This window comes from Garra rufa, chromosome 12 (genome assembly GCF_049309525.1).
Source record: "Garra rufa chromosome 12, GarRuf1.0, whole genome shotgun sequence".
NCBI classification, from domain to species: Eukaryota; Metazoa; Chordata; class Actinopteri; order Cypriniformes; family Cyprinidae; genus Garra; species Garra rufa.
This window is the reverse complement of record NC_133372.1, coordinates 33644946-33661923: the sequence shown is the minus strand read 5'-3', so window position 1 is coordinate 33661923 and position 16978 is coordinate 33644946. Positions and strand designations below refer to the sequence as shown.

General features: G+C 34.9%; 3 protein-coding genes across 3 annotated transcripts; 2 read left to right on the top strand and 1 right to left on the bottom strand.

Annotated features, from left to right (window-relative positions):
- Window positions 1-61: 61 nt before the first annotated feature.
- Window positions 62-10704, top strand: sxph (saxiphilin). The gene is made up of 17 exons (XM_073852205.1): window positions 62-267; window positions 2046-2209; window positions 2318-2417; window positions 2544-2723; window positions 3712-3874; window positions 3961-4025; window positions 4130-4287; window positions 4575-4761; window positions 5596-5744; window positions 6921-7011; window positions 7104-7154; window positions 7236-7418; window positions 8036-8183; window positions 9659-9741; window positions 9815-9999; window positions 10080-10266; window positions 10550-10704. Exons 1-17 carry the CDS (start codon window positions 162-164, stop codon window positions 10591-10593), a joined length of 2244 nt encoding a protein of 747 aa, XP_073708306.1. The 5' UTR covers window positions 62-161; the 3' UTR covers window positions 10594-10704.
- Window positions 10705-10791: 87 nt separating this feature from the next.
- sirt4 (sirtuin 4) lies at window positions 10792-15651 on the top strand. The gene is made up of 4 exons (XM_073852206.1): window positions 10792-10922; window positions 12344-12833; window positions 12924-13218; window positions 14743-15651. The coding sequence occupies exons 2-4, from the start codon at window positions 12352-12354 to the stop codon at window positions 14890-14892; spliced, it is 927 nt and encodes a 308-aa protein (XP_073708307.1). The 5' UTR covers window positions 10792-10922; window positions 12344-12351; the 3' UTR covers window positions 14893-15651.
- A 54-nt stretch (window positions 15652-15705) lies between these two features.
- c12h1orf74 (chromosome 12 C1orf74 homolog) lies at window positions 15706-16728 on the bottom strand. Its single transcript, XM_073852207.1, has one exon. It carries the CDS (start codon window positions 16614-16616, stop codon window positions 15828-15830), a length of 789 nt encoding a protein of 262 aa, XP_073708308.1. The 5' UTR covers window positions 16617-16728; the 3' UTR covers window positions 15706-15827.
- Between the last annotated feature and the right edge of the window lie 250 nt (window positions 16729-16978).

Genomic DNA, 16978 nt, shown 5'->3' with positions numbered 1-16978 from the left:
TGTAATATTTTCCATATGCGCGCATTTATTATAAGAGCTATTCGCTTTGAAAACACCCGCTTGCCCAGTACAGGTTTTTTTTTCAGACTGACGCCAACCTAGACAGCGAGATCTTTAGTGGGCAACATACCTGTCCCACTGAAACGTCTCTGCAGGACTCGATGCAAACCGTTCCTGTGATTCATTTTCCCAGAACGGATTCTGATACTATGACGAAGCGAGTGAGCGTAATTGTCATCTTATTGTTGTGCTCCGTCACCAGCTGGGGTAAGTGCGCGTTGGATAAATTTAACAAAATATGTAAATGATTAAGCTTGCCTTTTTCAGCTGTAGCCTATTCTTTACATGCATCTCATCATTCTTAGCAATTCAATTTTCAGTGATATTTTCATAGTTTTGAACGTAGTTTAGAATTATTAAGGGATAAACGTTCAGTGAAGAAAAAGTTGCTGGACTTCTGTCAGAATTTTCATTGTTTATTTACAATACAAAATTATTAGGGGCCGTATTATAAAACTGGCCTAGTTGTAAAATGATGGTTAAAGTTCTGTAAGTTTTTGCGATATTTATGACATGTAAGTCAATAGTACGTCAAAGTAATGACAGCTACACTACCAGCAAAAGTTTTTGAACAGTAATTTTATTAATGTTTTTTTTAAAGAAGTCTCTTCAGCTTACCAAGCCTGCATTTTTTTTATCCAAATCACAGCAAAAACGGTAAACTTTGAAATATTTATACAATTTAAAATAACTCCATTTTATTTGAATATATATTTTAAAATGTTATCTATTATTGTGATTTCAAAGCTGAATTTTTAGCATCATTACTCCAGTCACATGATTCTTTAGAAATCATTCAAATGTTCTAATTTGCTGCTCAAAAAAACATTATTGTAATTATATTGAAAACAGCTATATATATATATATATATACACGCACACACTACCGTTCAAAAGCTTGGGGTGAGTAAAAAAAATTTTGTTTCGTTTTTTTTTTTTAAGAAATTAATACTTTTATTCACCAAGGATGTATTAAGTTAATAATTAAAAGTTTATTAAAAGTTAATAATACATAATTTACATTGTTATAAAATATTTATATTTTGAATAAACACTGTACTTTTTAAACTTGTTATTCATGAAATAATCCTGAAAAAGAAAAACACAGGTTCCAAAAAATATATGGCAGCACAACTGTTGATATTATCCAACATTGATCATTCTAACAATAAATCAGCATATTAGAATGATTTCCGAAGGATCATGTGACACTTAAGACTGGAGTAACAGCTGATAAAAATTCAGCTTTTCATCACAGGAATAAATTCTATTTTAAAGTATGTTAAAATAAAAACCTTATTTTATGTTGTAAAAACATTTTGCAATATTACTGTGTTTTCCTGTGTTTTTATTCAAATAAATGCAGCCTTGATGAGCATAAGAGACTTCTTTAAAGACTATTACAAGTCTTACTGACTCCAAACTTTTGAACGGTAGTGTATATATTTCAGGTTTGCTGAATAGAAAGTTCAGAAGAACAGTGTTTATCTGAAATATAAATCTTTTGTAACGTTATAAACATATTTATCATCACTTTTGATCAATTTAAAAACATCCTTGCTAAATAAAAGTATTAATTTCCTTCAAATGGTATAATGTGTGAAGTTACAAATGCTTTTTATTTCAGATAAATGCTGATCTTTGGATCTTTCTATTCATCTAAGATGAATATACTCAACTGTTTTAAATATTAACAATTACAATAAATGTTTCTTGAACAGCAAATCAGCATATTAGAATGGAGTAATGATGCTAAATTTAGTTTTGATCACAGGAATAAATTATTTTAAAATATATTCACATAGAAAATGGTTAAAGTGTTTCAAAATGGTACTGTTTTTGCTGTAACTTGGATCAAATAAATGCAGGCTTGGTGAGCAGAAGAGAATTCTTTAAAAATCTTACTGTTCAAAAACTTTCGACTGGTAGTGTATGTATATTTTATTTGTGAGTGTATAAGTGTATGCCTGTATATTTGCATTCAGGTAAGAAGATGCGCTGGTGTGCAGTCTCAGAGCCGGAGCAGAAAAAGTGTGCTGAGCTGGCCAAAGCTCTGGTCGCTGTCCTTCCACCTGCGGCTGTCACAGCATTCGGCCGTCTCTCATGTGTGAAAGCTTATGGAACTGCTGACTGCATTAATAAGATACGGGTGGGTTACACGTGATATTGTGTATTCTGAAATCTGTTTGAATGCAAATCATCCCCTGCCTGGCATATAAAAGTAGATGCTTTACGTTCTGCTGTCATCTCTTGTCAGGATAATAAAGCTGACCTTGTGACTCTGGATGCTGGAGAGGTGTACTCTGCAGTAAAACAGTTCGGACTCACAGCAGTCGCAAAGGAGATCTACAAAGATGGTACCATACAAAAACCTAATGTGGTTTCAGTTCTAGGCTCTCTTGTAGGTCATATGCCTCACACTTTGCAAGCAGTAACATGTAAACATGTTTCTTTTTCACTTTGTCTGCCCCTATATTTCCCAGGTGGATGTATTCTTGCAGTTGCTGTGGTGAGGAAAAACAGTACTTTAGATATGCGCTCTTTAAAGGGGAGTAGGAGTTGTCATAGTGGAGCTCGCTGGACTGCAGGTTGGAGTCTCCCTTTGGGACATCTCCTTTCTCGAAACCTCCTGCCCTGGGCAGAGGATGAGCCCCTTAGTCAGGGTAAGATGACCAGGTCAAATCTGCACAATGTTAATTATTTTACCAAAATGCATGTTATTTTTTATTTAGTACTGACCTAAATAAGATATTTCGCATAAAAGATGTTTACATATAGTCCAAAGGAGAAAATAATAGTTCCATAAAAAAAAAAAACCTGTTCAAAAGTTTACATACACTTGATTTCTTAATACTGTGTTGTTACCTGATTGAGCCACTTTAGTGATAGTTGTTCATGAGTCCCTTGTTTATTCTGAACAGTTAAACTGCCTGCTGTTCTTCAGAAAAATCCGTCAGGTCCTACAAATTTGTTTTTTCAGCATTTTTGTGTATTTGAACCCTTCCCAACAATGACTGTATGATTTTAAGATCCATCTCCTCACACTGAGGACAACTGAGGGACTCATATGCAACTATTATAGTAGGTTCAAATGCTCACCGATGCTTCAGAAGAGAAAACAATGCATTAAGAACCGGAGTTAAAAACTTTTTGAATTTGAAGATCAGGGTCAATTTAACTTATTTTGTCTACTGGGAAACATGTAAGTATCTTCTATAGCTTCTGAAAGGTAGTACTAAATGAAAAAAAAAAAAAGATATTTAGGCAAAATAAGAAACATTTACATATCTTCATTCTGTTCAGAAGTTTTCACCCCCTGGCTCTTAATGCATTGTGTTTCCTTCTGAAGCATCAGTGAGCTATTTCAGAGAGCTGTTTTAAAATATTAATAAATACTTTATTAGTATATAAGCAATACTAAAGTAACAGTCTCTGAAGGATCAGTCTAGAAAATTTTGATGGAATGAAATCAGTTTGAAGTGATTTCCCAGATTTTTGTTTTTGTTGTTTGTATTTCCAGTCACTTGGTAATCTGGGTCATAGGATAGCAATTATTCCATCATGTTCAGCTCCCAAACCAAACAAACAGTTTTCAATAATATGTATGTGTGTCCCCAGTTCCCAGTGCTCATATTTTGTCTATTTTGTCAGCGGTTAGTGGTTTCTTCAATGCCAGCTGTGTGCCTGGAGCAGCTACAATGGCAGCCAGCCTTTGTTCCATGTGCCAGGGTCAAAGGTCATACATTCGTCAGAAAAATTTCCATTGTGAGACATCTCACAGTGAACCATTTTATCATAACCAAGGAGCACTCAGGTTAAAACAATCCTATTTACACCTGAATCAATAATCACTGCCAAGTTACTTTAAGGATCTTACAGTATCCAATCTTTTTCTTATAGATGTTTGCAGTCACGGGCAGGAGATATTGCCTTTGTGGATAACACAGCTCTGGAAAGCATAGATGGTTAACACAATAGTTCACTAAAACATAAACATTTATGCTTTATAGTGATTAAAACCTATTTGAGATTAACAGTTTTTCCTCTTTTCACATTTTGTCCTCAATAGAAAGTGAGAAAGATGAGTTCAGACTGTTGTGTGCAGATGGAACTCATGCCCCCCTCAGTAGTTTTAGAAAGTGTAACCTTGGACGAGGCCCTGGAGGAGGTGTGGTCACACGAATGAACACCCGTAAAATAGCTCGGAAGTTCTTGGTCGCTGCCCAGGTTTGTTTTATGTTGGAGCCTAAAATTGGCACATATGAGTGTCTGATCCGACCAACCGGTGCTGTAAAATTTCAATGCCAAACAAGCAAAAAGATAAAGTGTTGTGTATGCAAGACACATTATGGTCAAATTAAAGCATAAATACTACTAATATATTGTTAATTAATTACAGTCTTAAACCTGACACAAGCTCAAATGAAAATACTGTCTGTCTGGCTTCAGTTGAACTTGTTCCTGCAGATGTTCTTTAATAATGTTGTTGGTATTTTCTGTTTTTTTCTTTGAAGATGTCATTTGGTTTGAGGGGAAGGGAGCGTCAGCGCTTCCAGCTGTTTGAATCTGCATCCTACGGTGGGAGTGACCTTCTCTTCAGAGATGTGACTGAGAAATTATCAGTTCTGATGGAAGACATGGATATGAGCCAGGTTCTGGGACTGGACTATGTGGCCTTGCTCAAGGGCCTTGGACATGAAGGTGAAAGATTGCTTCCCCTCTGTACATAATTATCTTGGGAATGATAAGCTTAGACTTTAATGTGTGTGTGTGTGTGTGTGTGTGTGTGTGTGTGTGTGTGTGTACCTGGTATTCATCACGTTGTGGGGACCAAATGTCCCCACAAGGATAGGAATACCAGTAGATTTTGACCTTGTGGGGACATTTCTCAGGTCCCCATGAGGAAACAGGCTTATAAATCATGCACAATGAGTTTTTTTGATGAAGTAAAAGTATGCCCAATCTCCTGTGAGGGCTAGGTTTAGGTGTAGGGTAGGTGTAGGGCCATAGAAAGTACGGTTTGTACAGTATAAAAACCATTATGCCTATGGAATGTCCCCATAAAACATAAACCCAACGTGTGTGTGTGTGTGTGTGCGTGTGTGTGTGTGTGTGTGTGTGCGTGTGTGTGTGTGTGTGTGTGTGTGTGTGTGTGTGTGTGTGTGTGTGTGTGTGTGTGTGTGTGTGTGTGTGTGTGTGTTTGTTTTTGTGACATATCAGGACACAAATGTGTGTAATAACATGGGTATGACATAGGTATTACAAGAAGAGGGTGACTTATGAGGACATTGCCCATGTCCCCACTTTTCAAAAGGCTTATAAATCATACAGAATACGTTTTTTTGAGAATGTAAAGATATGCACAGTCTCCTGTGAGGGCTAGGTTTAGGTGTAGGGAAGGTGTAGGGTGATAGCAAATATCGTTTGTACAGTATAAAAATCATTACGTCTATGGAATGTCCCCACAATTCACAAAAACAAACATGTGTGTGTGTGTGTGTGTGTGTGTGTGTGTGTGTGTGTGTGTGAGATTAGGCAGCTCACTGGAGGACAGTGTGGTGAGGTGGTGCTGTATAAGTTATGCTGAACAGAAGAAATGCGAGCAGTGGGCTCTCAGCATAAAATCAGATCCTCTGGTGTGTGTACAAGCCTCATCTATGAGTGACTGCATTGAGAAGATCAAGGTCCAGTAAGACATATTTTCAGCACATTATATGCTTAAACATTTACAACATGCATATATATATATATATATTTTTTTTTTCAAATGCATATGGAAACCCGTTTCTGCCACTGAATAAAAAATAAAAAAGGTAATTGTGAATTTTTATCTCAAATTTCTGACTTTTTTTTGCAATTCTGATGCAAATTTGTGAGATATAAAGTCAGAACTGTGAGACACAAACTCTCAATTCTGAGAAATAATGTCAGAATTGTGAGATATAAACTTATTCTGACTTTTTTTCTCAGAATTGCGAGTTTATATCTCACAATTGTCAGAATTGCAAGCAAAAAAGTCAGAAATGTGAGATAAAAATTCGCAATTGCGTGTTATAAAATTAGAATTGTGAGATATAAACTCACAATTCTGGGAAAAAAAGTCCCAGGTTTATATCTTTGTGTCTCACAGTTCTGACTTTATAACTCGCAAATTTGCATCAGAATTACGATAAAAAGAAGTCTTTTCCCCCCTCTAAATTAGACTTTATAACTCAGAATTGCAAGAAAAAATTCTGAATTACGATATACAAACTCAGATTTGTGAGAAAAGTGAGTTCATACCTCAATTCTGACTTTATAACTTGCAATTGTGAGTTTAAATCTTTGCAATTCTGACTTTGTTACTCGCAACTGTGAGTTTGTTATAATTCTGAGAAAAAAATGTCAGAATTGCGAGATAAAAAGTTGCAACAATCTTTTTTAATTTTTATTCAGTGGCGGAAACAGCCTTCAATAAATGCAAAATACAGTTTCATCACAAAAAAAATATTTAAGGCCTAAACATTTAAGTTAGTAGTGATTGTGATTTTCAGTGTAATTTTAGTAATATTTATATACTATTTTAGTAGTTATTCATATTTTAAATGAGATTTTATTTATTATTACTGATATTTTCATTGGTTTTAATGCAGTTAATTTTAATTTAATTTGAGTAATTTCATTTGTTGTTGTGTTTTTTAAATTTATTCATGTCTTATAATTAAGTGCTTTTTCATAATGTTTTTCATCTAATATTTATATTTTGTTTCATTTAATCTTTATCAATTAATGGAAACCATTTTTTGTTTTGGTTAATACCAAAACTGGTGATTATTTTTTGTATCAGTGCCTAGAACAGAATGAATTGTTCATTTTCACAGAGGGATGAGGTGGATGCTGTGTCTCTGGATGCCACTCATGCGTTCATAGCTGGGAAATGTGGCCTTGTCCCTGTTGTGACTGAATATTATGGTATGTAAAACATCCATGTCATACTCACTCATGTCTTCAAGTTCTTCTCACCTAGATTTGATTTTCCCTTTGCTGGTTCTTTTGAAATCTAGGAGAGAAATGTGAGAATCCTAAAGGAGTTGGAGGCCATTTTGAAAGCGATGGTAATACAGGGCTAAAATGAGCATAGCGTAAATGATGCATCCCTATTATAACATCTTCACAAAATATATGTATCCCTGCAGAATTACCATCAGTGTATGGTGTGGCAGTTGTACGTCGGACAAGTAGGAGTTTATATTTTGGAGGTCTGGGCGGCAGACGCTCATGCCATGGTCACATGTACAGCCCAGCTGGCTGGGTTTTACCAGCGAGACACACACTCAGCACAGAACACAACAGCAGCGCCACATGTCAGCCAAATAATGGTACTACATGCTCTCTCTCTCTCTCTTAGTATCTTTATCAAATAGTTTGGATATAATATTTTAGTTGCCTTTAATGGGTTTCAGTATTAACTGTTTACTTGCATGTTTAACTGCTTAAGCATCAAAGAATGATGAACATGCCAGTGTGAAATCTCACAGGAAAAACTGCTTTAAAGAAAAAAACATCAGTTCATCCAAGACATAGTTTCATTGTTTATTCATTAGAACACATTTGGAGAAAATTTGCATTACATGACTTGCTCACCAATAGATCCTGAATGGGTGCCATCAGAATGAGCTGATAAAAACAGCTGATGGGCAGTTAAAATGTTTTAATGATAGATTTGTTTCTTGCAAACACACATTTTCACTTCACATTACAATTGTTGAACTGGGGTTGTGCGGATTACTTGTGGATTATTTTATCAGATGTTTGGACTCTCATTCTGACGGCACCCATTCACTGCAGAGGATCCACTGGAGAGCAAATGATGTAATGCTGCATTTCTCCAAATCTGTTCTGAAACAAAGTCATCTACAACTTGGATGGCTTTAGAGTGAGTACATTTTCATTTTGGGAAGAAATATAGCTTTAATGTAACCCACTTTGTTTTCAGTGTATGCTGAGGTGTTTTGGAAAGGATGTTTGCCAGGAGGTCAAGGCAATCTCTGTAAGGTGTGTATGGGTGGGACTGAGGAAGCTGCCACCAAACGGTGTGCTGACAACCATAATGAGCGTTACTATGGGAATATGGGTGCATTAAGGTGAGGAATTACTATTTTGCACAGTTCAAATAAAATGGTATACAGAAAAATATATGTGACCCTGGACCACAAAACAAGTCATGAGGGTGAATTTTTTTGAAATTGAGATTTATATACAGTGCCTTGCAAAAGTATTCATACCCCTTCATTTTTTTCATGTTTTGTTGAAGCATTATGTTAAACTGCTTTAAATTAGTTTTTCCCCACATCAATTTACACTCCATACACCATAATAATGACAAAGCAAAAACCAGATTTGCAAATTTTACAAGTTTATTAAAAATAAAACACTGAAATAAGTACATTGCATAAGTATTCATACCCTTAACTCAGTACATAGTTGAAGCACCTTTACAGCCTCAAGTCTTTTTGGGTATGATGTGACAAGCTTTGCACATCTGCATTTGGCAATTATCTGCCATTCTTTACCTCACCTTTTCACCTCTCAAGCTCTGTCAGCTTGGATGGGGGCTGGCAGACATTTTCTAGAGTCCTAGTTGTTCCAATCATCTTCCATTATGGATAATGGAGGCTACATGCTTTTGTGAACCTTCAATGCAGCAGAATTTTTTCTGAACTCTTCCCTAGATCATTGCTTTAACGCAAGTCTGTCACTGAGCTCTACAGGCTGTTATCTTGACCTCAGGACTTGGTTTTTGCTCTGATATGCATTTTCAGCTGTTAGACCTTTTCTGAGAGGTGTGTGCCTTTCTAAATCGTACTCATTCAAATGACTTTGCCACAGTTTAACTCCACTCGTAGTGTAGTAACATCTAGAAGCAATATGAATGCTCCTGAGCTAAGTTTTGAGTGTCCCAGAAAAGGGTATGAATGCTTATGCAACGTGATATTTTCATTTTTATTTTGTTTTGTTTTTTATTTCTAATGAATTTGCAAAGTTGTTACAAACCTGTTTTGTGCTTTGTCATTATGGTGTATGAGATGTAGATTGATGTGGGAAAAAAGTAATTTAAAGCAGTTTAACATAATGCTGCAACAAAACAAAATGTGAAAAATGACTGGCACTGTATAATCTAAAAGCTGAATAATTAAGCTTTCCACTGATGTTGTTTTTTCAGGATAGGACAATACTTGTAATGCTTTTCAGCGGTTTGAAAATCTGGAATCTGGGTTTGCAAAAAATCTAAATATCAAGAAAATCACCTTTAAAGTTCAAATGAAGTTCTTAGCAGTGCATATTACTAATCAAAACTTACATTTTATATATTTACAGTAGAAAATTTACATAAAACCTTCATGGAACATGATCGATACTTAACATCCTAATGATTTTTGCCATAAAAGAAAATTTGATAATTTTGACCCATACAATGAAATTTTGCCTATTGCTGCAAATATACCGGTGCTACTTTAAACTGTTTTTGTGGTCCAGGGTCACATATCTGATCTCCCATTACTAATGTACCATAGTGCAAACCAGTTTTGCAGGCTTTAAAAAATTTCTTTTACTTCAGGTGCTTGGTTGGAGACCCGAGTGGAAAGAGCTTCGGAGACGTAGCCTTTATGGAACACCACAATCTGGAGAGCAACATTGAACGTAAGATGCAAACTCTGACAAATGTCATCGGTATGAATCTCATTTATAAATGTGTGATGTGTTTGTTGGACAGGTTTAAACGCCAGTGGCTGGGCAGAAGGTTGGCTCACTTGGGATTTTGAGTTACTCTGCGGTGATGGCAGCCGGGCTTCTCTGACGGAGTGGAAGACCTGTAACTTAGGAGCAATACCTCCAAATATTGTTATGACGCGTCCTGTGCTTACAGCTCGCATTTATGACCTCTTAATGAAGTCACAGGTCTGGGCACTGAAATGATAATCATTTGATTGACTTGAGAGTCTTTTAGAATACAAATGCTGATGTGTTTTGCTCTATAGGAAACCATAGCAGCTCGTCCAGATTCTGGGTTCCACCTGTTTGAGTCTCAGAAGTATGGAGAGAGTGACCTGCTCTTTAAAGATGCTACAAAGTGCCTTGTTCACACCAGTCACATGGACTACCGCAGCATACTGGGAGAAGAGTTCTATTCACAGGCTGAGAGCATCTTTAACTGCACACACTCAAGTAAGAATAAACAGGAAGAAAATGTTAGTATATGCATACCAATTATTTGTTTGCATTTAAATGCAATCACTAAATTTTAAGAGTTTGGTCTTTTTCCGTAAGCGTGAGCGTTTGTAATTTTTATGGGTATGGGTTCCAGTCTCATCCACTTGATATTGCAAATTGGTGTCTTTACATATTATTTTACTGTATTATCTTAATTATGAACACACTGGTTTGTGGTGCAAGCAGTTTTGAATTGTATTTAATTATGAATTAATTAATTTTTATTTTTTTTTGACAGATATCTTACACTTCTGCAATCAAGATGTGTGCAGCATATTCTAAACAACCTCTGAAATTTTTGACAATGTAAAAAAGAAGCATGGGTCAAAATGTATATGGTTTATTTTGTATCGTTACTGACATACAATAAAATACTCTCTTAAGATATATTTATACATATGTGAGTGCAATACAGAAGAGTTTATTAGTTTGATCAAAGAACACAGCTGGAGATGTTTACAACCAGCCAAAAGGCGAGGACTTAAACTAAACTCCATTTACCATCATGCATCTGTGTAACAACGCGGAAGTTGTTTTGATGACCGCTAAAGCTACTGTACTAATGTTTACGAAATAGAAGACTTTTGCTGTCGAGGATTGTACAAATACAGGTACGTTATTAAAGTAATGTAATTGGTTGTTGATATATTTGTTAAAAGTATATATTCGGACGAGGCATAATGTTAATGCCATGTTTATTGTGTCCTGGCTTGACATTTGAATCAAGTTATACAATGAGTTGCTCACATTCGACCAACAGATGTCACAAAACTGAATTAGCTTACATATCAATTTAATAGTTATGTTTATAACGTAATTTTTGACTTGCACAAGATATATGTTCAGTAATAATATGATGTAATAAATACCAGACATCTTTAAGCTATTGCACGTAAAGACTTGTCATAATCAGATATTACTAGTATTTCTGCTATTATTTTTAAAGAAGTCTCTTCTGCTCACCAAGCCTGCATTTATTTGATCCAAAGTACAGAAAAAACAGTACCATTTTGAGAAAAAAAAAAACTTAACTGTTTTAAATATCAGCAAATTAGAATGATTTCTGAAGGGTCATGTGACACTGAAGACTGGAGTAATGATGCTGAAAATGTAGCTTTGATCACAGGAAGAAATTATATTTTAATATATATATTAAATAGTAAAAAAAATTAATAGAAATATTTCAAAATTGTGCTGATTTTGCTTTATTTTGAATTAAATAAATGCAGGCTTGGTGAGCAGAAGAAATTTATTTAAAAAATCAGTACATGTATTTGATTTTCAAAAATGATGTATACTTTGTATTTAATTTTATATAACAACTATATAGGGAATGTCATCCATTTTAAAATATTGTAAGTATATTTTAAAATATTTATATATATTTATTATTTCATAATTATTTATTTTTAGGGAAGTTATTAGAGAAGTGTATATTTTATTGAATAAATGAACTGAAGAACTTTATTAATTGACTATATTTGTGACCATGGACCACAAAACCAGTCGTAAGGTTTTTTTTTGTTTGGTTTTTTTTATTGAGACTTATACATCATCTGAAAGTTAAATAAATGTGCTTTCTATTTATGTATGGTTTGTTATGATATGACAATATTAAGCCAAGATGCAACTACTTGAAAACTGGAATCTCAGGGTGCAAAAAAAAAAAAAAAAAAAAAATCTAAATATTGAGAAAATCGCCTTTAAAGTTGTCCAAATGAGGTTCTTAGCAATACATATTACTAATCAAAAATTAAGTTTTGATATATTTGCGAAAAAAAAAAAGACTAAACATCTTAACGGAACATGATCTTTACTTAATATCCTAATGATTTTTGGCATAAAAGAAAATTTGATCATTTTGACCCATACAATGTATTTTTGGCTACAAATATACCTGTTCTACTTAAAACCGGTTTTGTGGTCTTAGGTCATAACACTTAAATGTCATTGAATAGTTGCCCAGCTATTGTGCAGAACAGTTTGTTGTTGATAAACAGTTGTTTGTTGTTATCTGCTGTTGTATGATCAGGTCTGTAGATGCTGTTTTCCTGGAGATCCCTGCCTCCTTGTGTGGCAGTGGGAAGAAGTGCCTCTACAATACAAGCTAGTGTACGATTTGTTCCTGCAAGCGGCTCCATTGACTCCAGTGCTTTGGAACAACTCCAGGCCTTTGTGTCGCAGGCTTCTCGCCTGTTTGTAATATGCGGCGCTGGACTTTCCACTGAATCTGGAATTCCAGACTACAGATCAGAAGGTGTGGGGCTGTATGCACGGACTGACAGGCGGCCTATGCAACATTCAGAGTTTGTGCGCAGTGCGAAATCGAGGCAACGATACTGGGCACGGAACTACGTGGGGTGGCCACAGTTCTCCTCACACCAGCCGAATTCAGCACATTTTGCATTACGGGACTGGGAGGAAAAGGGGAAACTGCACTGGCTAGTCACTCAGAATGTAGACGCATTACACAAAAAAGCAGGGCAACAAAGACTGACTGAACTTCATGGATCTACACATAGGTAAAGCAGCAAGATAATGTGATTGAAGAGTTGAAGAATCTGTAGAATCTAGAATGTTGTGAATTTATTTATCTATTTATTTGCTCTTAGGGTTGTGTGCTTAAACTGTGGGCAGCTGACTCCACGTGCCGAGCTTCAGAAGCGTTTTACAGCTCTTAACCCTGGTTGGGCAGCAACTGCCGGTGCTGTGGCCCCAGATGGAGATGTGTTTCTGGAAGACGAGCAGGTGTTGAATTTCATAGTACCTCCATGTGATTCTTGTGGAGGTGTGCTTAAACCTGAGGTGACGTTCTTTGGTGATGTGGTGAACCGGACTACAGTTAGTTTTGTGCATGAAAAGCTGGCTGAGTCTGATGCTGTGCTTGTGGCTGGATCTTCTCTACAGGTGTGTAATGTTTCATCAGTATCACTTTAAAAAGCATTTCCTGTTCACCTAGACCAGGGTTACTCATTCCTATTCACTGGCTGCCATCTACTGGTGTAATAATGTATCATATAGGAATCAACGAACAAATTATTGTTCATTTACATTTTTCTAGGTAAAAAACATAGTATAGTACTTCAGTTTATAGAATTTTACATATTTACATATTCTTGGTTAGTTTAAAGTGTAATTAAGAATACAGAATTGGCACTAATGAGTTAGGATGAAAAACTTTTGTATTAAATAATTTAAAATGGATATAATACTTTACTAAAACCAAAATCACAAAAGAATGCTGATACTTAAAATAAATATTAGAAATGTTGGAATAAATTCAGATTAAAAAGGTTTTTGAACAGTAAGTTTATTAATGTTTTTAAAGTATTCTCTTCTGCTCACCAAGCCTGCATTTATTTGTTTCAAAATACAGCAAAAACTGTATTATTGTAAATTATTTTTACTATTTAACTGCTATAATACTACTATAATAACTGCTTTCTGTTTGAATGTTTTAAAATGTAATTCATTCCTGTGATTTTCAGCATCATTACTCCAGTCTTCAGTGTCACACGATCCTTTGTGATCCTTATAATATGCTGATTTGCTGTTCAAGAAACATTTAATACTATTATTAATATTTAAAACAGTTAAGTAATTTTTTTCAGGATTCTTTGATGAATAGAAAGATCCAGAGATCAGCATTTATCTGAAACAAAAATATTTTTTTGTAATATTATACATTATTTATTCAAAAGCTTAGCTTAGAGTCAGTATTTTTTCATTTTTGGGAAAGAAATTATATAAATTAATACTTATATTTAGCAAGGATGCTTTAAATTGATCAAAAGTAATGATAAAGCCATTTGTAATGTTACTAAATATTTATATTTCTGATAAATGATGTTCTGAATTTATTTATCAAAGAAACTTGACAAAATGCTATTAATTCTAATAGTAATAATAATAGAATGAAATATTAGAATGATTTCTGAAGGATCATGCGACTGGAGTAATGATGCCAAACAAAAAGCTTTGAAATCACAGGAATAAATTACGTTTTAAAATATATTCAAAAAAAGAGCAGAAGAGACTTCTGTAAAAAAACATTAATAATCTTTCTGTTCAAAAAGTTTTGACTGGTAGTGTATGTAAAAAAATTTGTCATCTCATACATTTTAGGAGAATAAAAGCTAATTAAAACTATTATAAATATAGTATCATTACTATATAATACTATAATAGCAATAGTATCTCAGAACACTAAAATAACACTGATTAATTCCAACCCTGTTCCAGTGCACCTTCTTGTAATCTTCAAGTAAACCCAAAGACCTTGAGTAGTTGGTTCAGGTGTGTTTGACTACTAGAGTTTGAACTAGTTAATGAGTATCCCTGGCCTAGATAATGAAAGAATTTTTCCTCCTTGACTCAATACAATTCTCAAGACATTTGAAAAGATGTGAAGGCATTTATTTTCTTTTTTAGGTTTTTTCGGGGTACCGTTTTCTCCTCGCTGCTAGTGAAAGAAAGCTTCCAATAGCCATCGTGAATATAGGACCCACAAGAGCTGATCATCTTACTGACCTCAGGGTGAGTGCACGCTGTGGAGAAGTGCTGCCGGCCATTCAGCTCTGAGAAATGAGAAACTCTGGGACTCTTTTCAACTCAAAAAATTACTGGAACATAGCTTTGGTTTGGTACAACAGAACTCTACCTCAAGTTACAGAATTACTTAAAAATATACACTCATTCATTAGCTAGTATTTGAAGTGCAATACAGAATACATCATTGGTACTAATAAGTTTAAATACTTCAAAATTATAAAGCAGGTTCACAACTGCATTTCTCATCTAGAATTTACTTTTGGAAAGGTTACAGAGCTTCTTTAAGAATTACTGTGGGAAATAGTCATATTAATGATAAAATTCTAAACAAGCTGTATGGATTATGACTATTGTATTTACTAATAAATATTGGGTTAAAGTTGAATGACTATTTAAATATGTATTTTTGAATGTACTAGTGTGTTTTTAAAATGCATCGGAACACATTAAAAAATATGTACATCATTTGTTCTGCCTGAAAATATAAGTCAAATTGTATTTGTATATTGCTTTTCACAATACAGTTTTTAAAGCAGTTTTACAGAAAATCCAGGGGCCTTGGAGTCAAAAAGGTTGAAATTCGCTGCCTTAAATTATTATCACAACTATCACTAAACAAAAAAAACAGCTGTGGATTCAGGTAAGAACACAGTATTAAGAATCAGGTGTATGTAAACTTTTGAACAGGGTCACTTTTATAAATTCAAGTACTATTTTCTCTTTTGGACTGTATGTAAATATCTTTTATGTGAAATAATCAGGTCAGTACTAAATAAAAATTAAAATGCATTTTGTATGATCCCTCTTATTTTAGTAAAATAATTAACATTTTGCAGGTTCTGCCAGGTGTATGTATACTTTTGACTTCAACTGTAGGTGATGCATGAAAAAAAATTGAATAAACCATGAATGGAATGCATTTCTGAGAAAACATTTAATAAAAAGGAAACATAAATAAGGCTCATTCAAAGTGTCACAGAGGGCAAAGTGACCGTATCCCTAGAAAAGCAGAGATCAGTCAAAATTGGCTGTTTGTTAAATCTCTCTCTCAGATGCTCAGTCCACCGTTGCACATGACTTTGGACTTCTGACCACAGCTCTTCAGGAACACTGAATGAATAAAGACAACAGCGATGATTTATGTCACGTATTTGCCATTTGACCCAAACCGTGCACACCACCAGTGGTGTCATACACAAACAGTTGCCAAATCCTTTAGTTTGATCAAACCAGTATGAGGCTGGATAACCTAACATGAGTCCAAAAAGAGTGCACAAGTTCCAATCATTATACAACTCCTCTCCTAACACAATCACTGAGGAGCCTTTGTCCAGCTCATTCACGAAGAATCCTAAAAGACTTTTGATCATATCCTCAGTTTTCTTTTCAAAGCCAGCCAAGACAGGTTGTTCCCTTGAGGGACATACATCAATCAGAAGGAGACTTTTACTTTGGAGAAGATCACCCAAGTGGGACTCAATAGTGGCAGGGTTAAAAATAAACGTGTTGTCATCAATGGAAAGTATCCGCAGTGAACTGGTTACAAATCCAGACTCTTGTAGAGAATTGAGAAACGACTGAAGCTGCTCTGGAGATGCTGCATTACTATCGTAAAGCAGCGCAGTTTTGATGCCCAAATCCACAGCCATTATTTGAAGTGTCACATCAAGACATGTGGACGGGGATAAACGCTTCTTACGAGAACACAGTAACTTCTGTGCGGCAGAGATGAGCATTTCTGATGAAACATCCATCGCTCCCCTTTCCAAGCACACATTTCATATATTTGTTGAGAGAAGGACACATATATTGCTTATTAAAATTGTTGAAAACTGTACAACATTGCTCAAGAACGTAGCAGAGGTGTTGATGAAATGAACATGTTGTTTACCGAATCGAATGAAAGATTCATTGAGTTGTTCATTAAACAAAAAGATTTGCGTCACATACTGGCGCTGTGAGCCACTGAAGGAATCGCGATTCAAAAGATTCAAGTCATCTGGGTGAATCAAAATCCTTTCAAACTTCCTGTTAAAAGCTGTAACAAGTTAAAAGTTGTACAGTGTACAATAATGAAACAAACTGAATTTGAATTTTTGTCTCAGTATAGAATGTT

Excerpts from the sequence above, each read along its gene's own strand:
- sxph (XM_073852205.1), top strand. The coding sequence starts at position 162 with ATGCAAACCGTTCCTGTGATTCATTTTCCCAGAACGGATTCTGATACT. Across the intron at positions 8,184-9,658 it reads GGGAATATGGGTGCATTAAG|GTGCTTGGTTGGAGACCCGA; the intron begins GTGAGGAATTAC and ends CTTTTACTTCAG. Across the intron at positions 9,742-9,814 it reads TCTGGAGAGCAACATTGAAC|GTTTAAACGCCAGTGGCTGG; the intron begins GTAAGATGCAAA and ends TTTGTTGGACAG.
- sirt4 (XM_073852206.1), top strand. The coding sequence starts at position 12,352 with ATGCTGTTTTCCTGGAGATCCCTGCCTCCTTGTGTGGCAGTGGGAAGA. Across the intron at positions 12,834-12,923 it reads CTTCATGGATCTACACATAG|GGTTGTGTGCTTAAACTGTG; the intron begins GTAAAGCAGCAA and ends ATTTGCTCTTAG. Across the intron at positions 13,219-14,742 it reads TGGCTGGATCTTCTCTACAG|GTTTTTTCGGGGTACCGTTT; the intron begins GTGTGTAATGTT and ends TTTCTTTTTTAG.
- c12h1orf74 (XM_073852207.1), bottom strand. The coding sequence starts at position 16,616 with ATGGATGTTTCATCAGAAATGCTCATCTCTGCCGCACAGAAGTTACTG.